Source organism: Electrophorus electricus, chromosome 14 (assembly GCF_041902795.1).
Source record: "Electrophorus electricus isolate QZ-2024a chromosome 14, ASM4190279v1, whole genome shotgun sequence".
Lineage (NCBI taxonomy): Eukaryota > Metazoa > Chordata > Actinopteri > Gymnotiformes > Gymnotidae > Electrophorus > Electrophorus electricus.
In genome coordinates, this window is record NC_137510.1 from 22,427,501 (window position 1) to 22,454,419 (window position 26,919).

Genomic DNA, 26,919 nt, shown 5'->3' on the forward strand with positions numbered 1-26,919 from the left:
AAATGGGCTAAAACCAATTGTATACATTTCGGCTTGGTTTTTTGAAGCTCCAAACTGAAAAGCCAAAGCTGTTGGCCTCTTTTCTTGAACTGTGCAATAAAACACTTTGTTCTGTACCGCGCACAAGGTTCACATTCGTGCTGATATTCCAAACTGTAGGAATTCACTTACAAATCAAGCTGAATGTGAGCTTTGAAAAGGACAGTTTGGCTAACAGGTACAGGAAGACTTATGTTCCCGACGTCTTCATACCTGACTACAATTACATGGGGGAAGCGTAGAATCGCTGGATTACCGGCCTGATGAGAATTACTGGGTGATATCATTTGGATGTGATTTCCTTTTTCTTTCCTGATTACAGACCTGGTTGATGCACACATGACTAACATCACAACAGAAATAAGTGATAATTATACCTACCCAGCTTGACCATGTCATTTTAGCCCCATGCGGTTCGATCTCTGAAACATCTCCCCGCAGTTGTGCGTTCGGTTTGGCAGATGTGGCGTGGGATGCGGGGGGGTTAGCGTCACATTAGCGTTTCTGCCAGCGTGCCGGAAGTGTCCCACTTTAACAGCGAAATGCGCGTAACCCGGTGAGCTCCGTCCCCACGCTGCTTGTGCGTGCGAGCTGGTGGAGGCGCAGATGGAGGAGTGGAGCTGGTGGAGGCGCAGATGGGGGGCCGGCGCAGGCCCTGCAGGAGCTGACCACAGCCTGATTATGTGCAATCAGTCCGCCGCAGTTACGGATAGGACTGACAGAGAGACCGGCTGATTAGGTCTTCAAACCCAAAACCTCCATGAGAGAGATGATGATGATGATGATGATGATGATGATGATGGTGGTGGGGATGATGATGATGATGGTGGTGGGGATGATGATGATGATGATGGTGGTGGGGATGATGATGATGATGATGATGATGATGATGGTGGTGGTGGGGATGATGATGATGATGATGAGTTAACCACAGCAGGCTGAGTGGTGGCACTGTTTAACAGTCCCTGTGTGCTTCCACGCCCCTTTTCACACTCTCTCTATGCTCCCTTTTCTCTTTCCATTATCACACTATTGGTGTGTGTGTGTGTGTGTGTGCGTGCACGTGCGCGTGTGTGCGTGCGTGCGTGTGTATGTGTGAGTGTGTGTGAGTCTGTGTGTGTCCGCGTGCCTGTGTGTGCGTAAGTTATAGGGTTTGGTAGTGAGAAAAGGCCTCTGCTAGAGTCGTGATGAAGCTCCACTAACCTGCCCCACTCCTGCCCCACTCCTGCCCCACTCCTGCCCCACTGCTGCCCCACTCCTGCCCCACTGCTGATCTATTTTCTCATGGCCAGCTGTTCGACTGCATAACATATATCATTTTCTCTCTCATATGCATTTGCAGCTGCATCTGCTCACACACACATACACGCACACACACACACACACACACAAGCACACACACACACACACACACATGCACGCACACACACATGCACCCAGCTACAAATTACACATACATGTATGTACATACACACACACACACCTTTTGAGATTCATGACTGCCCTCTAGCCTCCAAGAAACAAAGTCATAAGGCGCACTAAAGCCCCCATTCCCTCTCACACACTCGACCGGACCCCTGGCTCTCTGGGGAGAGTGCTACACCTCGTGTTTAGATATGCTTGCTTTACTGCAGGCCTGCTGCAGAGGTTTGTTGTAGGATGGTGAGGAGGTGAGATGGGGGGGTCTCTCCTTGTAAAGCTAGAACCATGAGATCCCCCCAGACAAGCCCAGCAGACGGGTGGAGCGGGAGATGAGCCTCGGGCTACAGCCGGGCCTCCGGGTCTCCACCCTCCTCCACCTTCTGGCCATCTCCGAGCAGATGGGGCGGACATCCATCACGCGGCACTGGCTGGCGTCTCCGCACTGCAGTGTCGACTAACACAGTACTAGTACGGGTGTCCTGGCTGCTGGGATACCAGTGACTTAGCAGAGCTCCTGTGATTCTGTTCCGCATTGGTGAGAATGAACAAAACGATCCATATTACAGTATTAAACATCTGTCTCAAATCCAAATTATTATTACGGTTATTTTAACATGAAAGGAGGCGATTTCCACTTTGTCGTTGCACCTGACACAGGAGCACAGGCCTCTATGCTGGTGATTTGAGTGCCCCTGATGTACTATGCCCATATTACCGGAGTAGCGCGTCAATCCAAAAGCAGAGAGACGCGCAGGAGGCAGAGGGCAGCTCCGAGGGGCTGGATGGCCGCGCGTTTGCGCAAACGCTCTGGAGTGAATGCGAGCTAAGAGCCCCCTGCTTGCAGACAGGGGCGGCCGGGCGGGGGCCACGGCGGGAGGGGGGATGGGAGCGAGTGGGGGGAGAGAAGAAGGATGATTGTTGGCGTAGCTCTGTTTGGCCTGAGGCCCCGAGAGCAGCTGTCTGTGCACCAGCTCAGCCTCCCAGCCTACTGCCTTTCCTCTTGGAACTGTGTGAGCCCAAGCCCTACCATGCCTGGCCAGGGCGGGGTTGTGCAACACATCATCGCCGTAGTCAGTGCTCACATCTGGGGGCTTTACCCCCACTGCTGGGCCTTTAGACTGTACGCCCCAGGAGTCAGGTATGTGCACGTTTGTCTAAATGTGTGCAGTCTTTAAACGGACTAGTTGACAGACGGGGTTTGCTATCTGTTTGGTTTTCGTGTAGGGTTCCTCGGTGCTGTTCTTCTGACTGCTGATCCTGAGGTGGCAGACGGCTCTGTGCTCCAGTCTCTACTACTGCTTGGTGGCAGGGCACTTAAGTGAAAGTCCAGCTGCTGTTTGGTTAGCAGTAGTGCAGTTGTTTCTGCATGGAAAGTGTGTGTGTGTGTGTGTGTGTTTGTGTGTTGTCTGGCTGTGTTTCTGACTGTCTGTCCAACACAGAGACCCCCTCAGCTCCACTGCCTGCATCAACATTTCCATACAGCTTGAGCCCAATGGGCCTGCCTCTGTGTGTGTGTGTGTGTGTGTGTGTGTGTGTGTGTGTGTGTGTGTGTGTGTGTGTGTGTGTGTGTTAGGAGGTCTGAATTGCACTGAAAGGTTTCCACAAGGCCTTTGGGTTTTACACAGGCTGTAGCTACACATATCAGATTTTTACGGATTCAGCCTCCCTCTCTCTCTCGTTCACTCTCTCTCTCTCTCTCTCTCTCTCTCGTTCTCTCTCTCTCTCTCTCTCTCTCTCTCGTTCTCTCTCTCTCTCTCTCTCTAGTTCTTTCTCTTGTGCCCTAAGTCATTCAGTTGGGAGGTGGAGGGGCATTTCTGTGCTCTGTGCCAAGCACTGCAGTCTGATTCAGGAGGGAAACTTCCAGAATGGAATGCTATGCTCACATTATTTGACACCGAGCCCTCATAATAAGTTCCTTGGGGATGATGAGAACTTTACATATTTACTCACCTAGAGCCTTCAGCTTTCTGTGACCAAAAATACTTTCTTAACAGGAGATGATGAAATGGAGGGATAAGCGCTTCTGCTTATGGTCAGCATAGGTGCAAAGTCTCGAAGCTTTCCTTTGTGCGGACTCTGTCGTTCACACGGTATTACTTTCACACTGAACCGCTGCGGTCTGGGATCCTGAACCCTCTTTCCCTGGAACGGACATGTTCTTTCCTTGGAGGGATTACCTCATTAAGGAGGTGGCGACTGTGAGGGCCACGGTGGAGCACGCGTGGGGAAGGGCTTCCCCCTCTTCCCCGGCCTCGGAGGCCGAAGGGCGAGACGGAGACGGAACGGGAGCCGTCTGGGCCCGGGCCCAAACACAGCACGTCCCCGTCGGCCAAACCGCAACGCTCGCGGCCAGCGAGTCCGGCCTCGTCGAGGTTAAGATCATGTTCCGCGCGCTTCTCCAAGGCCGTGGACGGAACGCCGATCCTGTGCTCTTAAACGCCGGGACCGGAGTTCCTGCAAGTGCCTCCGTCGCTTATATTATCTGGGCCACTCATCTTTATCACTCCTGCCCTGGAGCAGAGCGATCCTCGCTGCCTGCACCTCGGAGCGGGAAGAGGGACACAGCGGTGCCTTCGCCACTTCGGCGACGTCTCCGCCGTCCCCTCGAGGGGATCAGTTTTTCCGGATCCCAAATGTTAACCAGAAGTTCTTTCTCCTTTTGCCAGTTGCATGCAGCTTTGTGCTTGATGCAAGGGACATGAAACAAATGCCCTGCTATCAAGAGCAAACAGCGCAACCTTCCTCCAATGTCCTCGTGTTCTCCCCCACCGTAGGCCCCCCGCCCCGGACACTCTGCTAACGTCTGAGCTGTTAGCGTCCCGATTTGATCAAAGGGAGCGTGGTGATTGGAAGCAGGCGTTGGAAGCGCGGGACACACGTGGTCGCAGGGCTTGTGGGCGAGGGGAGGAGTGTCTCCTCGCCCTGCGGGGCCCCGTGCGAGAGTAGCTGTGGGTCGTCGCACCGCCCGGCCCGCTACAGCGCTGGCAGCAACATGGTGCCGCCTCCCCTCCACCCCAGACCAGCCCCACCTGGCTGACCTACATTCCAGCTGTGCTGCTCTGAGTCACACACACACACAAACACACACACACACGCACACACGCGCTGGCTAGCCTCCACGCATTGTGTTCCGATTCCAATTGCATCTGCTCTGATCCAAGTTGAAACCACCAAGCTGATTGGCAGCAGGTGAAAGGATGTGGCGCGGAGTCCTCAACACATGTTGCTCTGCGTTGGAACGCAGCTGCCCGTACGGTAAGCCCTGCTTGCTCAGTGTTTGGGCTTGCGCCTGGACAGGCTCGGAATCCCCCGACGAGGGCGGCGCTGCAGCTGCAGAGTACCGTCCTCAACCCCGATACGTACCGGACGGACCTCGCTTGAACCGAGGCGAGAGCCGTCACGCAGTTCCGCTGACCGTGGTGCACGTTTGCTGCTTGCTGGTGGTGCGTGAGCGGTCTGTGCCGGTGGACTCGGCAGGAAGCGGAAAGGAGCGTCCCCCTGCTTTTGGGCCGGCCCGGCAGCTGGAACCCGGAGGGGGATCGCGCTCCGATACTGGCTCAAACCCAGCGTCTGACTGTGAGAGCGCCGCAGAGCTCCCCGAGCATCAGAGCCGTCCACGCTGGGCGTCTTTCAGCGTGGTGGTGCAAAACCGTGTGAACGGGCACATGCTGACTTGCTTTCACAGGCGCATGCACGATTATTACCTTCAGCCAGGTAGCGGTCAGACGCAGGTGGCTTGGCCAGGGAGCGCCGGGTGTCCCCGGGGGCCTGTCCACGCCTCGGCCTGCTTCGCTGCAGTGTGTGCGGGACTCGGGTTTATGCTCAGCTGCTTCCTGCTTCCCGGCTTCCACTCGCACGTGGTTCGGTGGGGCCGGACAGCAGCCCATTGATACGATCTCCCACGAGCACCGTGAGACCCGCCCGCCGCATCTGCGAAATGGGTGCGTGTAGATCCTGTCCCTCCATCTGTGCGCTGGACAAAGGCCCCCTCCCCCGCCCCCCAAAATGTGTGCACTTCCTGATCTTGAGTTATATCCAACTGTCGTTCGTTGTTTTCTTGGAAGGGCCGGTGAGAGCAGCCCCGTTTAGCCTGAGCCTTCAGCCACTCGCTATGTTTGCCCTTCCAAAGAAGGCAAAATTATAGCCTTCTTGTAACAACCACGTCTCCCAAAATGCCTTTTCTGCCTCTCATGTCTCGCTGCTATGAATCCTTTTATTTTTGCTGGGTTCCTCAGAGTGAATCAGCTGCGTGATTGGTTGTGTACCTTCAGCGGCATGCCTGATTGGACACCAGCCAGACTGAGGCTCGGACGGCGCTGGGGTTGGGTGGTTGCAGCCATTGCGGTGGGTGTAGGTGTTTCACTCGACAACCGCCCACGCACCCAATCACATTGACTTATGAGGCCAGACAGCAGTGACGGTGCTACTCTGGAAGGGCGGAGCATGTGTTTAGCCTGAGAAATGGCTAATGATGGGCTAATCATGGTCTCCTTCTTACACATGGCACACAGGCCCGGTTCCTAATTATACTTTAATCAGCCTCCATGTTAAAGCTCCTTCATTGCAGGAGGCTGAGGACTAAATCAAACCCAGTCAGGAAGGGGGGCTGCATGGAGTTTACGGGAAATTCGCTGTTCTTCATCCGACATTTCAGCGTAGAAAACACGCCACACACGCCAGCAAAGCAAAGAGCCTTCCTTCTCCACTTTTACACGCTCGCGGCTGAGCGAGAGGACTGGTCCGGGCCGCCCTCGCGCCAATAGCTTGACCCGGCCACCTTTGGCTGGATTCTAACAGCGTCCTCCTGCTTACGGCGAACTCTCCGCAGAGCCGTGCGAGACGACAGCTGCAGTAACAGAGACGGTCGCTGCCTCCAAAGCCCCCGGCGGGTCGAGCTTCCGAGCTTGGCTGACCTAGTTCTGGGGAACATTTGCAATGTAAATGAAATTCTGAGGGGTAAAAAACAACACAGTGGAAGATGGGGGGTGGGGACCTCTCAAAAGGGACCCAAGAGACGAAGGCCGCTCCTGGCTTGCCCACTGGTGGGGCCAGACGTGGAGGAGCCTAAATCCTGTTCGCCGTCTCTCCCCCAAACCTGCTGCAACCCCCTGCCAGTTCCAGGGCTCTCCAAGGATAGTGGACCGCTCCGACAGTCAGGGAGAAGACGAGGGCGAGTTCCGAATGCCAGGCAGCCACCTTCATTCTACAGAGTTGGGGAGGGGCGGGGTTGCTTGCCTTTTATTAGTATTGTAATGTGTTTTGCTAGCCGGCCAGCGCTTCTTTATCATTCGTCTGTAGAGGGTGTTCTGGAGGAAGATTAGGAGAGAGAACTCTTGTTGTACCGTGTATGAGTTACCAGGCAGAAGGACTTGTTTACAGAATGAAGGCTCGACACTGGCACAGTAAAAAAAAAAAAAAAACAACCACCAAGGCCATCTAGAATACCTTATGACTCACTGTGTAGTGTTTACAAAATAGAAAGAATAAATACCAGTAGTAGGTTATCAGTCAAGTTTTAGCTTTCATCGCTAAATGTTTCCCAGTCGTACACATGTGGAAATCTACGAGGGAAAATATAATGGTAGGAGGCGTGCTGTTTAGATATGGTCTCCACCAGCCAGCCTCTCCAATATCACCCGACTTGCCTGCTGACGGAGGGCTCCTCCGTCAGCGGGAGGAGCTGACATAGCAGTAATCGCTCCAGCCCCGCCCCTTAGTTACCCATCAGTCTCTCCTCTCTCACACATTCCTGCTCTCGCCCCTGCGCTGTCTCTTGGGCTTGTGACGTCATGCGTCAGACCTCAGCGGTGGGCTTAAAAAGGGCCGAGGTGCGCGCGGTAATGGCTGTTCTTACCGCCACAGGCTCAAAGCGCAGGTGTCCCTGCAGGGCCTCTGCTAACCCAGAATGGCCCAGTAATAGTGGCTTTGGGGGTTTTTATACCATTCAGGCACAATTACGCTTTTTTTCAAACGAAGGACAGTTTCCTTCCTCTGGTTTTTTTTTTTTTTTTTCCCATTTAGGATTTTATTTCTGCGCAAAGCCACTCTGAAGTCTCACACCAGACAAATGGCCACATTTTTCTAGTTTGAAAAATTCTTCAAACTGATTTGCTACTTTAAAAAAAAAAAAAACATGAATTACCGATTTTCAACCAGCTCTGTAACTTTGGATCGGCGTATTGTACACCTGGGTGCTATAGTCTCTTAGCTGAGCTTTAGAGATCCTTTAGGGAGGCTTCTGGAATGTTCCACACTGTGGAGCGTGTGTGGAACAGTTCCTTATATTACTCACCTGTCTCTCAGCAGCTCTTGTTGGAGCAATGAGAGAACGTATGGCAACTTCACTTACTAACTCGCACACTAACTAGCTCTGATGTGGTTTGCTTTTCATATACAAGCACACTTTTCGTGTTTGTGTATGTGAGACACTGTCTACATGTGTGAGAACATCTATGTGAGTGTCTGTTATTGCACCTTTGGCAGTTTTGCAATGTGTGTGTGTGCGGGAGCGTGTCATGGGTGGAAGACTGTGTGGAATGTTGTCATCGAGGCTTAGCGTAATTAGCCTTGATTGATAAAAGATGAACAGTCATCCCTACGACTAGTCACACACACAAAGCTGCACCTGGGAATCTTGGCGGGTGTGCAGTGCATTCATAGCTCCTTGATCCCCCATGCTGAGGAGAGAAGGAGAGAAGGAGCCACAGAGGTTGCTCTCTCTCTCTCTCTCTCTCTCTCTCTCTCTCTCTCTCTCTCTCCCCCTCTCTTCCTCCATCCCTCTGGCCCGCATGAGAACCTGGCGTTCGGTCTTGCGGCAGGCTCAGCTCCAGATTAAAGGGATTGTTTCAGGTAAAAAACGAAAGCGGAGTCGTGGCAAGTGGCAGCGGGCGATGAGGGAGGCGTTCGCAGACAGGGCTAGGAGTTTAGAGCCTTACTAAACGGGCCTCGATGTCACAGCTGGGTCAGGAGACTTCCAGCACTCCTCCAGGCTGTGTCAAAACAGCTATTAATAACTCAGGTGGCTGGACTGTTACTGTTGCAGTTTAGCCTGCAGATGTCCATCACTATTTTTCACGAGTTATGAAACATATCATGTCCACGCATATGTCTACTTGATTTATCGAGTGTATATTATAGATATTATTTATATGTTAATATTGTCCTTACAGATTACTACCGAGGTAAAAGACTGTTTCAGTCACCACGGAAAAATTCCGTCAGTGTTGTAAAAACATGCAGACGGCAGAGAAAGAGGACATGGGAGCAGTAAATGGAGACGAGTCCTGGTTCCCGTGTTTGGTGGGGTGCAGCCAAGTGTGACGCCCCCAGCTCTGCACTGGAGTCCGAGCGCGTTCCCGGGTGGTCCTCCCTACAGCCCACTCCACCGCCGAGGAGAGCACGCCACCTGCTGGAGAAAGAAACCCCTCGGCCCCGCGGCCGGGCTTTGACCCTTGGCCCGGGCAACTTTTGGGGGTTTAAGAGCGCGGAAGCAAATGCGTGTTTTATCGTAGGAAAGCAGCGCTTTATTTATTTATGTACTTCTCTCCTGTGCAATCTGCCAAAAATGAAAAAGAAAGCTTTCTCAGCGTGTGTGCCATCAGAAACAACGCACCACATGTATCAAGTACGTCCTGCACGCGCATGCTGCAGCTGAAAACGACGCTAGCCGATCTACGCGCGAGGCCAGGAGCCTCCTCGTAGTCACAGCCACCATGAACCCCCCTGGGCCTGTGTCAGCGTGCTGGCTTTTATTTCTCCCTCCTGCCCCTGAGGCTTCTACCCCCACCAGCGAGCCCTCTTTATGCGTCCTGTTTCAGGCGGCGGTCACATCAGGCTGCCCACTGCAGGTTTTACACTCGGTTCACTGGATGTTTGTGTGTGTGTGCACGTCTGTGTGTGTGTGTGTGTGTGTGTGTGTGTGTGTTTTTTTTTTTAAATTAAAATAGATAATTAGAATTTATCTGCTATTCTCTTTTAGCTGCTAAACTGAAAGAATCAAGGGTAAGGATAGGCCATTGTATTACTTAGTTACAGTAATACAAAAGTGAATACAAATAACCCCAAAAGTGATAGAATTAATACAAGACAATACAGTGTGTGTGTGTGTGTGTGTGTGTGTGTGTGTGTGTGTGTGTGTGTGTGTGTCAGTAGTAAAACACAATTCTATAAACTGTATTTGTTATCGTTACTCAGTTGTTGAATACAGCCAAATGGTCAGTGGAAAAAGAAATTAGGATTAAATGGCCTTTCCAAAAACATTCTATTGTAGATACTGGGTGTATGTGTGTATATTTGTGTACATGCTTCTGTATGTGTGTTTTTCTGTGTGTGTGTGTGTGTGTGTGTGTGTGTGTGTGTGTATGCATGCGTGTGTGTGTATGTGCACAAATGTGTTCAATTGTGTGTGCATAAATGCATGCGTGCGCATGCCTGTGTGTGTGCCTGCGTGTGTATGCACGTGCTCATGGTATGTCATTACTGGGGCGAAAGTATCAGTTGATGTGTGCGTGTGTATGTTGTGGGAGACGCGGCTGGGATGTGCCGTAAAGTTCATGACCGTCACGACCTCACTTCGGCATCAACAGCAGACTGTACAGCCTCTGAGTCACAGAGGTATAGCCCACATGCCACCAATTAGTCATTCACATACGTGCTCATACAGAGGGCTTGACACACACACTCAGACTCTCACACACACTCACACACATCTCATCCCTCTCTGGAACTGTGCTGTCGGTAAACTATGTAAACCATGTATCCATATATTAACTCTTTCTCTCTCTCTCCCTCTCTCTCTCTCTCTCTCTCCCTCTCTCTCTCTCCCTCTCTCTCCCTCTCTCTCTCCCTCTCCCTCTCTCAGCTCTTGGGCAGATCATGCTCTATGTGGATGGGATGAACGGCCTGATTGGACACAACGAAACAGTGCAGTGGCTCTACGCGCTGGTCGGATCCAAGGTACTGGTTCCGCTCTTAACCAGTGTGCCAGGGTGCATGTCACACTGGAGGGGGTGTGTGAGTACACGCATTTAGCCAGAGGAGGCAGCTCGTAGGAGCCATGCCACAATCTTTAATACTAAGGCCAACACTTCCTCCTCTACTGTGGTCCTGTCCAGCCCTCTAGTGGCACTGGATCTGACAGCAAGTGTGTGTGCGTGCGTGCGTGCGTGTGTGTGTGTAAACAATGGCATATAGATGAAAGTACACAGTAACTTGAATGCTGCCTTCTGGCTATTTGATCTGACACGGGAAGTGACCTTTCAAATATGTAAATTTGAAGTAATTTAAAGTGGCAGCTTACCACACAATGAGTACACAGAGGAAACTGCTTTACTTTGGTTTAGCTTCTTCCTTCCCGCTCAGCAGGTGCTTATGGCCGTTTGGATGAAGGTCCAGAGTTTTGACCAAGATTGTTCATCTCAAGTTGTCATGGCACTGTTTAAATTAACTGCTCACCTCCTCCAAGAAACAGAGGCTCGTTAAAAACATTTCTATATGCAGGTACTATGTTACAGTAGCACTTGTAACCTAATATGCGTCCCAGTCCCCAGACGCAGGTAAAAGAGGAACTGTGCATTTCTGAAGCCAGCACTCAGGGTCCGTTCGTTGCCATGAGTTAAAATCAAACTTGGCCAGGTTAAGGGGCCAAGATTGCTTGTGTTTCCATACAGCTTACTGGAATTTAATTCTGTTCACATTTTCACATGTATTTGTGCTAAAAGACCTGGACGTTTTGATTCTTTGAGACCTCCACATTACAGACATTTTCTCCAAAACTGCAGACAATGACTGAAGGAAAAGTCTTGAGCTATGAACTACACAGACACTGAAAATCTTCCTCTGGGAGCATCCCGTGCTCTTCAGTCCTCTGTACATCAATTTGGCAAACCCTTCCTGACCTCTCTCATGACATGAAATCTACACTGTGTCGATTGTAAACCAACATTGCCCTTCTGCGACCACAATGAATGATCAAATAGCCCATACTTAGCCTCCCTGTTTGATAAACTGTCCTGTGTTTCTTCTTGTGTGTGTGTGTGTGTGTGTGTGTGTGTGTGCACATGCCTTCGTCCTGGGGGCAGGAGTGTTTGAGTCTGTTTCGCCATCTTAATGGACCCTTCCTGCCTCCTCGTGCAGCAGGTCACATGGTCCATGGTCCGGCAGGTCACATGGTTCTCATCAAGACCGACTGAACTTTCATTATTAAACACAGATCCAACTGTCTCTCCATTACCCTCCTTCCCTGTGACTATCTCACTTTCTCTCACACACGCACACACACACACGCACACACACACGCACACACACACACGCACACGCACACACACACACACGCACACGCACACGCACACACACACACACACACACACACACACACCACACACACACACACACACACACACACACACACACACCACACACACACGCACACAGACACACACACACACACACACCACACACACACACACACACACACACCACACACACACACACACGCGCAGACATGGTCCAGCCTTTCTTTGCGTCTTGTCTGTCTTTCTCACTTTGTTCTTTCCTCTGGAATCCCTTTGATGGCTCTCTCATCCTCGGCTCGTCTGCTCTCCTGTCCTCTCTCTCGTGCTCCTGAGAATACTTGTATATTGTTGTTGGACTGAAGCCTCCCCTCGTGTGTTTTTTATGGGGGCTCCAAAGCTGACAGCTTTATAAATTAGCCCCTTCTTGTTCCTCTGGCTTCCCCATCACGCAGCGCTGGGAGAGAGTGTCTCACCGACAGTGCCGTTCCTCTGCATCTCACGAAACCCACCGTGGAAGCTTCTGGAACAGCAATCACTGGGAGTCCGTCATGGGGGCATCTAAACGGGAGCCATGCGCCCGAGCCTCCCACACTAGTGTAATCGCCAGGCCCTCGTGGGGAGGTCTAGAAAGATCCAAGGGTTTGGCCTGGCTTCTAGACCTTTCCATATCTGGAGTGTGTAAATAAATGTGAAGGCAGGAGAGATGTGGTGTCACCCAACCATCCATCTGCCTAGGGCTGAAGATATTGCCGTAGAGTACAGTGGCAGAAACTGTGTCGTACTATTACAGTGATAGTATTTCCTGTGTGTTTGTGTGTGTGGGCGTACGTGCGTGCGTGTGTGTGTGTGTGTAGTTCCGTCTGGTGGTTAAGACTGCTCTGAAGTTGCTGCTGGTGTTTGTGGAATACACAGAACCAAATGCTGCACTACTCATCCAGGCTGTCAATGCTGTAGACACCAAACGAGGTAACGCACACAGAGACACGCATGCACACAGAGAGATGCACACAGACACACACACAAAAATACACACACACAGAAAGACAGACAGACAGACACACTCAAAGAGATGCACAATTACACACACAAAGACGCACAGACACACCACACACACACACACACAGACACCCATATTATTGCAAGTAGTTACGTTGTTATAGCCAAGATATATAGATATTTTCTGAGTTAGTGTGTATGCCGTAGCTTAACACTTCAATACTGCGACTGCCTTTGTATATTCCATCCGTTTGTCACTGTGGAGCACAAACATAAAAAGTGGGAAAGCTAAAACCATTTAAGAACATTTCTCATCTTCTACGGTGGGCTAACAGGTGGGCTTTCTGCTACTTTCCCCTGCTCCTGCCTGAGCGGAGCGGCAAGCTGCTGCTATTACAAAGTCTTGGAGTACTTGTCGTACTCCAGAGCGGCTTTAGGGAAAAGACTCCCGCCGTGGGTTTGGGTTACCTGGAGGAGCAGCCCGGCTTGCAGAGCGCGGAGGGACTGTAAAGGAACGGAGAGGGTCATGATTACAGCTGCTCTGTGGACATCTTAATATGAACCTGCCTACAGGTTGTAAGCCGTGGTCCAATGCCATGGAGATCCTGGACGAGAAGGACGGCGTGGACACGGAGCTGCTGGTGTATGTCATGACCCTCGTCAACAAGGTAAGCGGGCTTGGCTCCGGCCGGCGAGGAACGGGAACGGCGGGAATGCCGCCATCCGCCTTGGTGCGCGTGTCCGTAGTAAAGCCCCACCCCCGACCATCTCTCCAACCCAACCAACAACCCCCCACCCCCACCCCCAGACGCTTGCGGGTTTACCAGACCAGGACTCGTTCTACGACGTGGTGGACTGTCTGGAGGAGCAGGGCATCGAGGGCATTACACAAAGGCACCTGAGACGAAAGGGCACGGACCTGGACCTGCTGGAGCAGTTCAACATCTACGAGGTCAGGGGTCACCCGGCACTCAGCACGCTCCAGAGAAACGGGATCTTATCCAATCACTTCCTCCTCAGAGGAATGATGCCTGATGTCTTATCCTGCTGGTTGGAAGAAGCTATATTCTGTATATATAGAATATGTATTGTATATTCTGCTTATCATCTTAAAATCTGGCAATGTGATAACTGGAAAATTGGCCACAATGGAGTGAAATATCAGTTCATAATTTGGTTATAAATATGTAACATTTGTGCTATTTTCCTGCTATGAAAATGCATTTAAGGTTGTAGTTGAGACTTCCAAATAATCGCTGTCGCAGTTATTTGTTTGTAAGTACTGAACTGATAAGGTCTTTGCCCAACCAGATGACTCTTCGTCACGAGGATGGCGATGATGAAACGTCACCACCTCCAGCGGGACGCAAGGACCGGCGCCGTGCAAGTGCGGGGGGCACGCACGAGAGGCGGGGCCTGGAGCGCAGACGCAGCCGAAGACACTCCCTGCACACCGGCAAAGGCCACGCCTCCGCACCCTCCTCCCCCTGCCACGGCAACGCCCACAACTCCATGCCTTTGAGTGGCCAGAGGATCGAGGACGTCACAGAGAGGTGAGGAGGGAAGCTTGCCAACTAATACCACTTTTGATTGACGCTTCCAGGCGGTATGCTAAACATTTTAAAGGTGCATAAAAGCTAAAACACTACACACTAGTGACTTGTAAAAATATAGAAACAGGAAATAACTTTTGGGAAAAGGAAAATAGTGACATTTATTTTTACCACATCATGTGACATTCTATTCCTGCTGCCAGTAAGTAATACTACACTAACACACGTTGTTTCGGTTTTGATTTCTGAAAGCATCTTCGCGTTAAACGTCTCTGGCGCCCTTCCCTGAGACCTTCTTCTTTTTTTCTTTAATCTTTTTTTTTTAAAAAAGCGTTTTCAGACGTGTTGACTTTCTGTGGAAAGGAGACAGGTTTATATTAGGTTTTCTATCATGTTACCTCTGACGAGGAAGCTTGCGAGTTCCGGATGGAGATGGAGAACTTAATTAAGACGCGGTGCGAAAAGACATAGTGCTCCTGCTACAGCAGAGCGACGTTCCGATTAATCACGCCCACGTTAAGGAACTGGTGGGAAGCTGCGAGGCCAATCTCCAGCCCCCAGCAGGAAGCCTAAGACGGGAAGATATGTGCCTTGTGTACTTTTCAGCGCGGTATCTCACCGCAGGCTGCGTTACTGCGCCGTATCTCACAGTTAGGGCGCACTTTTATTGGTTAGTCATCCATTCAGTATATCCTTTAATTTCCATTTTCCGTTTTTTAAGTCGCAATGACAGGTTACCGAGACACGTCCCCAGACTGTGCATCACAGCGATATATCATTAACAGTAATAAAACCCCTCCATGGAGTCAGTAGGGAGCCACGTTCTCCCCACAGTAAGGTCAGGTACGGCAGCAGTGCACGGCAGGTACGGCTCACCTGCTACGGCACTGCGGAATGCCGGGGGGGTGGGGGTGTCTCAGGTGTGGCGGGACTCTGTGTGCAGATTGAACCAGTGGGGAACCCGAATCATGGGCAACCTTCTCCGTGTGAGACTGACCTTTTATTGCAGTCATCTTGATTGTAATACAGACCTGGCCTCGTGTCAGAATATGTTCCAAGAATCGGTTCGATCAAAATCGCATTGATAGCAGTGGAATGCTGAGATTTTTTTTAGGGGGGGCGGGTTGTTCTCTGCTGTAATAAATGTTCTTTGTAAAGGGTCTCCTGAACTCCTCTGTCTGCCACTCAGTAGCTGGCGTGCAGTGTAACCCTGGGAAGCGGGAGCCGGTCCCATGGCCACGTTTCTTTCACTCATTCCCTCCTTTCTCCTCTCACTCCTTCGTCCCTCGCTCCGCTGCGTGCCTGACGCCAAGCGGTTCGCCCCGGTCCCGACCGTTACCTCGATGATTGGTGACAGGCCTCCATTCAGAGGGAAGGGGATTGGGGGCTGCGTTTTCTCCATCTGGCAGATAGTCGAATTCATCTGAGTTAGTCATCTGATCCCGAAGCCTGTTAACTGGCCCACCACAGGAAATTTGGTGGACTTTTGAAGTGCTGTGTTTTCCATATTAGTAATAAATACCAGCCCAGCCAGAGGAAAAGGGAACCTTACTGCAGTGTGCCCCGGACCCTCCCCTGAGAAGATACCCCGCCCTGTTAAAGGCTGGCTAATGAGAGCGAGTTGGCAGTAGTTGAGTTATGGATGTGTCTTCTGTTTCACTTGTTGGTTCCAATCAAGTACAGCTACCCAAAGGTACAGCGGGTGGGATTTATTTAGCGAGGGATAGATATGAGGTTGCATTCGTAGGTCAACGTTAAGTAGCATTTTTTGCATTTGTTTGCTTGGTTGTTTTTGATTGGTCGTCGTTTTGTCGTCGTTGCTGGGGTTTTTTTTTTCAGAATGGACTCAGGCTTGTGAAAACGATATGAACACCTTTAGAGGATTTTCACAAAGTCGAAAACGAATGCCCAGTGGCGTCATTTAAACCTGTAAACGTCTGATGTATATAAGCAAACTGAAATGTCTTCAGCATGAGTTTTCTCTGCACTAAAGCATTTAGTTTTTTTATGGCATGTTAGTTGGTATTGTGGATAATTGGAGGTGAGTAAGGAGGTTTTGAGATTTTCTCAAACTGACTGAACGTGGTCTCTCTCTCTCTCTCGTTTGTGTTGGAGTGTTCTTCCTTGTGTCCGTTGCATGTTGTGATGTCAGCCATCTCGTTGTCTGTGTGCGCACCCTCTTCTTCTCTCTATTCTCTGCTCTTCTGTTTCTCTCTTCCATACCTCCATCCAAACCTCGATCCCTCCTTTTCACTGCAGAGAGGACGAGGTGGAGGAGGAGGAGGTGGAGGAGCAGGAAGTTCAGGAGCTCCAAAAAGCGCAGCTCTCTAAACAGGGACCTAGCAGGTACTCTGGAACGGGTTCTCGGAGTGTCGTGTTCTGGAAGTGCTTTCTAGACATGCTGTTTCTTCCCAAAACTCACTAACATCCAGTGATTGCTCTAACATATTTCTTACCCCTCCCCCCAACCCGACCCTCTGCTGAGCTGTTCTGTCATTTTGTAGCTGGACTGCGCCAACTGTAGCGATCAGAGAGGAGGCTTCTAGCTTGTGTTTGCCCTTTAAATGCATGGTCAACCTCATCCCCAGAGCTGACGGTTCAGAGGTCCAGGAAAGCATCCGGAGCTGCTCGGGGACCAAGGTCATCAGCAGAGCCCCAGTGTCTGGCCCTCTCGTAACCCCTGACTGTGGGCCCTGCAATCTGACTTCTTGGGCCTCCGTCAGGTCTCTGGGGGCCCTCCCCTCCAGGGGTTCCTCTGTCACCTCCTCTGCCTCCACCTCCCCCGGTGAAGAACCCCTTTCTCCCCCTGCTATCTCCTCCTCCTCCCTTCGCTCCTCTTGCCCATCAGACTTGGATGAGGTGCCTGTGGGGACCCTGCAGGGCCAGAGGGGCCTTGATGCTGAAAAGTGCTCCAGGTAGAGCAGATAGACATCCAAATCCCCCTCACCACTCACCGAATTCTTACAGTGAATGAAATTGATACTGGTGAGGACCCGCCTTCAAAATTCTGCACTTCGGGACAATAGAGGGTTTTATATAGTTCAGGCATGCGTTGGACTGAACCAAAGCACATAAAATAGCAATATCTCGACCTTTGGCAGCTAGAGCCATATACTGGTAATTCTGAGCTGAGTTTGTCCGATTCCAGTGCAGCTTGGAATGATCAGATCGATTATTTTTGTGCCGCCTCATTCATCAAACCTGCATTTAAAAAAGGAAGTGCATCCATGTGCCTCCTCGAAAAGCACATTTAGCAGTATCTTTTAGCAGCGAACAATGCTGTGGTTGATATCAGCGTGGACGTGGCCCCAGTAAATCGCGACATACCGTGTGTCACACAGTGCTTCCGCTGCGTTTGATGGAATGCACAAAGGCAGAAGGTTTCGAGTACAAATCCCCTTTTCCTCACTCCAGCTGCTCCCGGGAGGATGTTAACTTTTACTGACATTTACAGCTCATCTGCCTTTTACTGTTGCATTGTACCACTCCAGAGCTGAGACAAGGCTATAAATTAGACCGAGTAAAAAGGGGAAACTCATTAGATGGCGTCTACAAGATCCATGGATCAAAGGAGCATCTGAAGATGAGAATGCTTTGTGGGATGGCTTAGGCATGTTTCACGCTTTATCTCCATGGCTACACTGCCAAAATAAAGTGAATCAAGGTTACAGTAGCTGCTCTATACGATAAAGGAGGCCTTTGTAAACAGGGTCAATTATTGGCTCGTGAGGTAGATATTTAAACCAATCACCCGTCATTCTAGGAGAAATTGTGATCAGTCACTAAGTAGTGAGAGTCATTTCCTTCATTTGACTTTTTTAAACATTCCATGATGGTAGTGTGACGCGTCTTCGATGCAGTAAATTGCAAGACAGCAGTGTTTGCTAGCCTGCCCCACAGTAAAGCTGTGGGGATTAAAATTAGGATTCGATTTGGGGTTTTTTTCAAAGCACCTAAATTTGATTCAAATTCAGTCCTGCTTTGATTCACTTCCACAGTCAAACCCGCATTTCTCATAACGCGCTTCTGTGCCTAGTCCTGTTTGTCTGCTCTGCGTAATGGAACACAGTCTTTTCTCCTTTGGTTTTATGTACTGGTAAGCCTTTGAGCAATCCACCTTCGTTGCAGGTAATTGGCCCTAACCTGTTCTTCCTGTAATCTGTCTTCTGTGCACAGCCTTTGCGATGTTAGATACTTAAACATGCCCTGTTCTCCACATGCTTCCAGAGCCTCTCCTGGTGTTGGCAGGTAAGGGCTCCCCCGCTGAACTGCGGTACGGTGGGGTTCGCTTGGCCGTAGACGTGCCCGTCATCGCCATGGAGTTACTGCAGTGGAGCTGCGCTTCTGGCTAAACCGGACAAAGCGAGAGCACGATGATGGAAACCCAGTTTCCACTGTCACTCCACCGAAATACCTTGTTTGCAAATCACCACGGATTGAAGCCGTGTGATTTCCAATCACTTTCTGTAGTCACTGTGAAGACAATCTTTTTCAACCGGTCAGTAACCGACACGGCTCCTTCCGGTGGGATAGTTTCCCCGCGCGACCCCAGTCCGACGATCATGACCATGTCACATCTTTTACGAGGTGCTTTGTTGAGCCGTACTGACGGGATTCAGATGTCTCCGGCCCAGGTCCGGCCGGGGGCAGCTGAATTCCCAGCCGGGAAGTTTGTCTTTTGTCCCACGGCCCACATGCCGGAGCTGGATTTAGCCACACACCTGCTCGCAGCTGTTGGTCTGCAGGGCTGAGACCTGAGAGAAGGCTCCTCTTGCACGCTGGCTTTGTGCTGTGTCTTGCGCAGTGCCTTGATGTGAAGCTGTCTGCGCTCAGGTCTGTGTTGCACTCTTGGAACTTCACTTTGTGTGTATAACAGTGGCGAAGCAGGGCAAGAAATCGGTCCTACGCTTGTGTTTGAAAATGCTTTTTGTGTCTCCTCCGTTGCACACTACATTTGTCTGTGGCTTATCAGACGCCAGGCTGGCCTGTTATCTTACTGACACTGGGGTGAAGAAATTACTTAATTCCTTTGTTTCTGCGTCCTCCTCAACAGGCCGAATGGCTATGCAGGCACGTTCCCAGGCAGGACGTCCGCTGTGTCCAGTGCCCCCCCCTCTGCCCCCTTTAACCGCTGCGTTTCTACGGGAGGCCCAGCTGCAGACAGACAACCCGACAGGTGACTTGCTGTTTGATCTGCATATGGGCTTGGTTAGGTAACTCCTTCCATCTCAAACTTTACGACCCTCGAAAGTGCAGCGTGCTTGGAAATAAAGCTCTCTCCGGGGCGCTCCAGCAGGCTAGCGCGCCGTGACCCACCATCACCTCTGTCTCTCCAGGCCTGCTCTGGGAGGTCTGCTGACTTCGTCCTACAGACAGCACCAGGAGTCCCTGGCCGCGGAGCGCGAGCGGAGGCGTCTGGAGAGGGTGGAGAGGCTGCACAGGATCGAGCGTGAGGAGAGAAGCCGTTTCAGGTCTGTGCCCTTCCTCCGTTCATTAGCAGATAAAAGGATAGGAGGGTTGCGGGGGGGGCACACGGAGTGCTCCACACTGTCCTCGGCGTGGCTGAGACGGGGCACTACACCTGTCATTCAGACACGGTGCTGAGCGGCCTGTCTCAGCCCAGCAGGCAGGAGGGAGCAGAAGTCTGACAACAGCTTCCAGCTTTTTATCCGACACCAGTGGTGTAGTTTTCCAAACTCCACTGAGTTGTCTTTTCTTATTATGGCCTTTGCTGAATGTAGCTCACTGAGCCCCTGAATGGTGAAGGCCATGAAAGCATTTTCTGAGTCCATATAACTGTAAGGCCAGCCAGTGTGTGTGTGTGTGTGTGTGTGTGTGTGTGTGTGTGTGTCTGTCTGTGTGCGTGTGTGTGTGTGTGTGTGTGTGTCTGTAAAATAATAATTGTTTCTTTTTATCAATTTACAAAATGCAAAGTGAGCAAACAAAAGAAAAATCTAAATCAAATCAATATTTGGTGTTATTACCCTTTGCCTTCAAAGCAGCATCAATTCTTACACTTGTACAAAATCAGGGATTTTATAGGATTACAGTCAGGTGTATGATCAAGCATACCAAACAGGTGCAAATGATGATCAATTTCACATGTAGGCTGAAACACAGTGATTAACTGAAACATAAACAGCTGTGTAAGAGGCTTAAAACTGGGTGAGGAACAGTCAAACTCTCAAGGTGAGGTTGTGGAAGACAGTTTCATGTCACAGGTCATACACCATGGCAAGACTGAGCACAGCAACAAGACACAAGGTAGTTATACTGCATCAGCAAGGGCTCTCCCAGACAAAGATTTCAAAGCAGACTGGGGTTTCAAGATGTGCTGTTCAAGCTCTTTTGAAGAAGCACAAAGAAACGGGCAACATTGAGGATGGTAGACGCAGCAGTGGGCCAAGGAAACTTAATGCAGCAGATGAAAAACCCATCAAGCTTATTTCCCTTCGAAATCGGAAGGGAAGAAACCAGTGGGACCCAGGTACACCCATCTACTGTCCAGAGAAGTCTGGCCAGAAGTGGTTTTCATGGAAGAGTTGCAGCAGAAAAGCCATACCTCCGACATGGAAACAAGGTCAAGCGACTCAACTATGCATGAAAACATAGGATCTGGGGTGTAGAAAAATGACAGTAGGTGCACTGGACTGATTGAGTCAAAATTTGAAATATTTGGCTGTAGCAAAAGGCAGTTTGTTCGCCGAGGGGCTAGAGAGCGGTAAAATAATGAGTGTCTGCAGGCAACAGTGAAGCATGGAGGTTCCTTGCAAGTTTGGGGCTGCATTTCTGCAAATGGAGTTGGAGATTTGGTCAGGATTAATGGTGTCCTCAATGCTGAGAAATAAAGGCAGATACTTTATCCATCATGCAATACCTTTAGGGAGGCGTATCATTGGCCCCAAATTTATTCTGCAGTAGGACAATAGGACAATGACCCCAAACATACAGCCAATGTCATTAAGAACTATCTTCAGCGTAAAGAAGAAGAAGTCCTTGAAGTGAGGGTATGTCCCCCACATCATCGAGTCTGTCTGGGATTGCATGAAGAGACAGAAGGATTTGAGGAAACCTACATCCACAGAAGATCTGTGGTTAATTCTCCAAGATGTTTGGAACAACCTAGTTCCTTCAAAACTGTGTACATGTACCTAGTATAATTAATGTTGTTTTGAAGGCAAATGGTGGTCACACCAAATATTGATTTGATTTAGATTTCTTTTCTATTTGTTCACTGAAAAAAAAAATGTCTGGGTTTACAGCATTTTTTTAACACCTGCCTAAAACTTTTGCACAGTACTGTGTGTGTGTGTGTGTGTGTGTGTGTGTGTGTGTGTGTGTATGTATATGTATATGTATATGTATATGTATGTATGTGTATATGTATGTGTATATGTATGTATGTATGTATGTATGTGTGTGTGTATATATATATAATGTATGTATATGTGTGTGTGTGTGTGTGTGTGTGAGAGAGAGAGAGAGAGAGAGAGAGAGAGAGAGAGAGAGAGAGAGAGCACGCACAGCTGATGAAGGACCTCTGTCTGAAATGTTCTGTTTCTCTGACAACTGTGTACTTTACTACAATCTCATACTACAGTACACTGCAGTTACTCTATATATATATATATATATATGAAACACACAAAGCATATGCACTTGCTTGTAGCGTCTTTGCACTTATTTCTCTTCCTTGTTCATGTTCCATGTTTTAGTCGTGACTATGAAGACAAAAGAGAAGAGATGAGACACGCTCGTGAAGAGAGGTACAGTACTCCCCGTCTCCCCCGCAGACTCTGACGTGTCCAGCCCTGACACGTGGCTTTCTTCTCCTCGATTAATACTGACTGGCCAACATTTTGCAGTCCAGCATGCTTGCAGCACAGACTCGTAAGCCGTGAACATAATCAGCTTGTAGTGAAGAGTGTGAAACATGGTGAAACGCTTGCTGAAACAAGCAGCAGGCGGGAAGGCCCGTCGCACGCCGCTGGTGAGACCCGACGGCCCAGGGCCGCATGCCTGGCTGCGGGTCGAGACCTGGACGGAGACACGGGACGTTCTGTGGAATTGCCCCGTGCCGCGAGGTGGACCCAGGCGATGGCTGAGGTCGTGGCCTCCTTTTGTGTGTGCTAGATTTTTCCAGCGTGATATTATCGCGTGTATGTTTTGATCTTAAACCCCTGTGTGAACAGTAGATAATCTGGCGATCACACTGTACTACAGTGCTTAAGCCAACATCAGATGATAGGAAGGAAATATTGTGCGGTGGAAAAAAGACATCTGGGTTTTGTTATAGGTGTAGCTATTGTTGCGCTTGGCTTTTGCTTCTCGATAAGGAGGAGGGAGTAATGTTTTGAATCTGTTTTGGCACTTTTTATAAAGAAGTATGGAAGTCATATGTAGATACAGAGTTAAATCCAGATCACTGTAAATGTAAAACATTTCAAAGTCCCATTCTTTCATTTTTAGTCGGTTATGGAACTTCATTCCATTGTTCTTTGTTCATTTTGGTGCAACAAAGTTTTTTTGGTTAATGGAAAATCTGGTCGCTGGTTAAGGTCCAAACAGGCCTAACAGGTAGAAGCTGTTTCGTTAATGGAAAGCTTTGTTAAATTCTGCACAGACCTTAACAATTACAATCATTCTGGGATGAATGGAAGGTCCCTGGTTGAGGTCCGAGCATCTGGCCGCCGGGCAGCTCATGGACAGCCGTGTTTCTGTTTTGAGGTACAAGCAGGTGGAGAGACTGGCGGGGCAGGAGTTCGAGCGGGAACGGGCGACATCGTTGCCACGGGGACGTACGGAGATCACGCTGAGTCTGAGGTCACACGCCTCCGGCCTCTCCAGCGCGGGCTCTCGGGAGGACACGCGCTCACGGACGCATGCCGCACAGAGTGAGTGTCTGCTACGCACGAGCCCCCTGAGCTCTCTCTTCTCTACCTTTCCTGAATGTAGAGAAACGCTGGCACCTAGCTGCCGTCTCGACATCTGGACTGTGACCGTACGGCAACCACGCTGCGAGCGAAGTCTGCACCGGGATGGAGTTTCACACGTTCGAGATGAGAATCGATCTGGCAATCTCCCACTAGCCCTCAGCGGCTGCCGCCCCGGCCGAGAAGGGAGCCTGAAAAAAACAAAGGACTGGTACTGCACCAAAGAAGAAAAAAAAATCCATGGCGTTTATTTTAATGATGGCTGAAATGAAGGCGCTGACCAGAGGCTGCTTCGCTTCCAGCCTGTGGAGCCTTGGGGAAGAGCCTCTGATCAGGCATGTGTAATGGGATAGTGTTGTGGTCCCTGCAGCGGTTAGACAGCGCGCTTCTCTTCCCATACCGAAGCCACTGCACCCCGCGAGCGGCTGGGGCGACCTAGCCTGCTAAGATCCAGCCGAAGAGGGTCGTGTTTATTCTGAAGTGCATCGCAGTAAATGGCGTCAGTAGGTTTCCCAGGAGATCAACTAAATCATCTGATTCAGCTGTAAATTTCATGATGTGTGGCTGGTTCCAGTGAACCGCGGCTTCGTTTCATATTCCGCATTCGTAACATGTAAACCCTCGTAGACCTCTTGCCCCGCTTGGCTTCCAATTAGAAACATAGTTGTATGACTAAAATACAGTTTATAAATAAAGCCCAGCTCTTAAACATAGTTTCCAAATATGTATGATGGACAGAAGCTTCCTTACAAACAGAGATGTGTGGCCGTTTTCGGGAGCCGTCCAAACCCGCGGAGGAAATGAGTGCCCTCGACGTCCGAGTTCCCACGCATGCTCCCGTGCAAACGTCAGAGAACTCCGAAGCGAGGCGTGTGTTTAGCGCCAGGCTGCAGGGCCGGGGCACTCATGCACGCTCCATACTCGCGGCGGACCTGCAGGAGTCGTGCGGTGACCACGGGCCTCCCAGTGCTACGGGGCGTTCTGGTTCCGTGCGTGACCCTAGACAGGCACGGCCTGGAGCCCCTGAGGTGTTCTGTCAGTGGGTTTGTTTTGTCACCCTCCCATGCTCCGGCAGGCTCGTGTTTCCTTTATTTGTTTACGTTTCCGAATGTGGAGCAGTAGGAGCAGCCAGGCTTATGGTAAGAGACCGTGGGGACCTTACAGGACTCATAATAATTAAGGCCCAGTTTGAAAAACGACCCCGAAACATTTCCTCTCATTTTCTGTTTATTTATTTTTACATTATGTATATGTATTTATTTGTGCCGAATATTGATGCGGGAAATGAATCCCAGATTTTACAAGGCTTCAAAGCCATAATTATTTAAATATTTATTTTGGCTGTCCGGGTGATTATAAACGCGGCTCATTTTGGAAAACCGTTACGTTGAACTTGGACGGAGCATCAGTAAAGGGTGCTAACCTTACATCGTCTCCGTACTTTTTTCTTCTCCTCAGAAGCTGAGCCAGAGCCAAGCCAGAGCGGGCAGACAGCTGCAGAGCTACGCTCTGTATCTGCTGCTGCGCCGGGCCCACAGCGGAGCCTGGGGGCGGAGGACAAGCCCAGGCCTGCGGAGGAGGAGGACGTCCCCCGCACGGAGGCGGAGACGGGCAGACTGGACGGGAGAGGGGAACAGGAGCCAGAGGGAGATGGTGAGGAGCGAAAGGGAGAGGCACACGAGGAGGGCAGAGGCGGAGATGTCAACGGGAAGGAGAACGAGGAGACGGGGGGAGCCACGAACACGGGGACCGCGGACGAGGCCGGGGCAGAGGAGGAGCGTGAGAGAGAGCGAGTGTCAGAGAGGGAGGTGGAGGAGAGAGGGAGGGACGTGGAGGTCCTTAGCGAGAAGGAGAGGAAGAACGAGGAGGTGAACGAGAAGGACAACTGCTCGGCGTCAAGCATCTCATCAGCCAGCAGTACTCTGGAACGCGAGGAGCGAGAGGAGAAGCACTCGAGTGACAACGACTCAGGTAAGGCAGAACAGTGTCCTCGGAAGGCTCGGAAAGTCTGGAAATCTATGGAATTTGAAGCATTTGGAATGTCTTGGAAGTGTTTTGGAAAATGTATGAGTATTCTGCGGTCAAAGAAATATAGTTTCAAGGTCGTCTAAAAGCACATCATATTTCATGTTTTCCTTTTTCCGTATTACAGTTAATGGGCTTACAAATAGCAATAAAACACAGAAAGTCAGGAATGTAAAAAGTCTGGAATTTCTTCACAAAGAAAGGGCAGGAACCCTGGAAATGATATTGTTGTGTGTCTTCTTAAATAACTCTTGAACCGGTGTACTGTTTTCAAGCTTCTCAATTTTAGAAGCTACATTTCAGATAACCCATGGTTGACCCCTGTCTCCATCAGGCCAGTGGGCAGAGTGCGTCAAGGTGGCGGACATCAACGAGCAATGCGGCAGAGTCCTCACCAGCAAGCGCTTTATGTTGGACATGCTGTACGCCCAGACCAAGAAGCCCAGCGCAGAGGAGGAGGAGGAGGAGGAGGAAGGGCAGGAGGGCTCGGGCCAGGCGTTGCACGTGGGCAGCCTCGCCTGCCGCATCTCCACGCTGGAGGCGCGGCGGCAGACAGGCGAGGAGAGCGCGAAGAACACGGACACCCAGCACCTGGACAACCAGGGCAGCGTGCGCGCCGTGGCCGAGAGGTTCAGCGACCTGGTAAAGGGCCTGGCCTCGTCCCAGGAGGCGGAGCTGGCGGGAAAGGAGAAGCAGCCCCAGGAAAAGCCGCTCCCCGCCCCCGCGCTCCCCAAGAAAGAGTCGGACCACATCTGGGAGCAGCTGATGGCCATGCCCCGCGAGCTTCGCATCAAAGAGATGGACTTCACGGACCTGAAGGACGAGGACGACGCGGATGTTTTGGACACCGGCGGCGTGGGCGGGGCGGTCGACCACACGGCGCCCCCGCCGCCGCCGCCATGCGTACCCCACCTTCCACCGCCCCCCGCACTCTTCGGCTGCCCGCCGCCTCCCCCGGTCCCGGGCATGCCTCCTCCCCCGCCCTCCGCGGCCTCGGCGCTGCCCTCGCACGTCGGCTCCCCTCAGCATGGTCGAGGGGAGCCGCCGCTCTTCCAGAAGAAGAGAAAGACCGTCAGGCTCTTCTGGAATGAGGTGAGGCCCACAGACTGGCAGTACGGCAGCCAGAAGCGCTGCAAGGAGTCGCTGTGGTCCAAATTGGACCCGGTCAAAGTGGACACGGCCAAGCTAGAGCACCTCTTCGAAATCAAATCTAAGGAGCTTCCCGTCACAAAGGTAAGCACGCACTGCTCTCGGGACGCCCTCGGTAATGTGTTTTGCTCAGTTGAAGTCGAGTCAGACCGAGACTCCTTGTTCCAGCCTCGTGCACGCATTTTATCTTTTGGAGCTAAGACGCATGTCAGGTTGGCTTTCCGGACTCCTCGGCGAGACACGTGGTGTAGATTACGCTGCGTCTCCGCAGCCTCACTGCTGTCAGCGCACTCCGTTCTCCCTCCCAAGAGTGCGAGCCGAAGCAGACCGGAATCTAGGTCAGCCTAGCGCACACCACCTCATTGGCTCTGATGGTCTCTCTCGTATTATCTAAAAGGCCCATCAGAGGGTCGGTCTGGATCGCATAAACCTCACCCCCACCCGTCCACGTCCCCGTCCCCTGCCACTCTGAACGAAGCTGAAGCGCAATCCCACGTGTGCCCTGTCTCC

The 26,919-nt window shown here is 50.9% G+C and overlaps 1 protein-coding gene across 6 annotated transcripts in view; it reads left to right on the plus strand.

The window, feature by feature from the left end:
• The window catches only part of fhod3b (formin homology 2 domain containing 3b), a 93,024-nt gene that overhangs the window by 58,806 nt on the left and 7,299 nt on the right, over positions 1-26,919 (plus strand). For 4 of the 6 annotated variants that reach the window (XM_035531177.2, XM_035531179.2, XM_081696981.1 and 1 more), the window contains 13 exons: positions 10,322-10,416; positions 12,608-12,719; positions 13,323-13,417; positions 13,558-13,701; positions 14,061-14,302; positions 16,562-16,648; positions 18,530-18,550; positions 19,356-19,478; positions 19,639-19,773; positions 22,018-22,068; positions 23,030-23,196; positions 24,694-25,206; positions 25,595-26,493. In XM_035531177.2, coding sequence (XP_035387070.1) covers positions 10,322-10,416; positions 12,608-12,719; positions 13,323-13,417; positions 13,558-13,701; positions 14,061-14,302; positions 16,562-16,648; positions 18,530-18,550; positions 19,356-19,478; positions 19,639-19,773; positions 22,018-22,068; positions 23,030-23,196; positions 24,694-25,206; positions 25,595-26,493 — 2,684 coding nt within the window. The remainder of the gene's footprint in view (positions 1-10,321; positions 10,417-12,607; positions 12,720-13,322; positions 13,418-13,557; positions 13,702-14,060; positions 14,303-16,561; positions 16,649-18,529; positions 18,551-19,355; positions 19,479-19,638; positions 19,774-22,017; positions 22,069-23,029; positions 23,197-24,693; positions 25,207-25,594; positions 26,494-26,919) is intronic. The other 2 variants (XM_035531178.2, XM_035531181.2) reach the window with 2 other exon arrangements.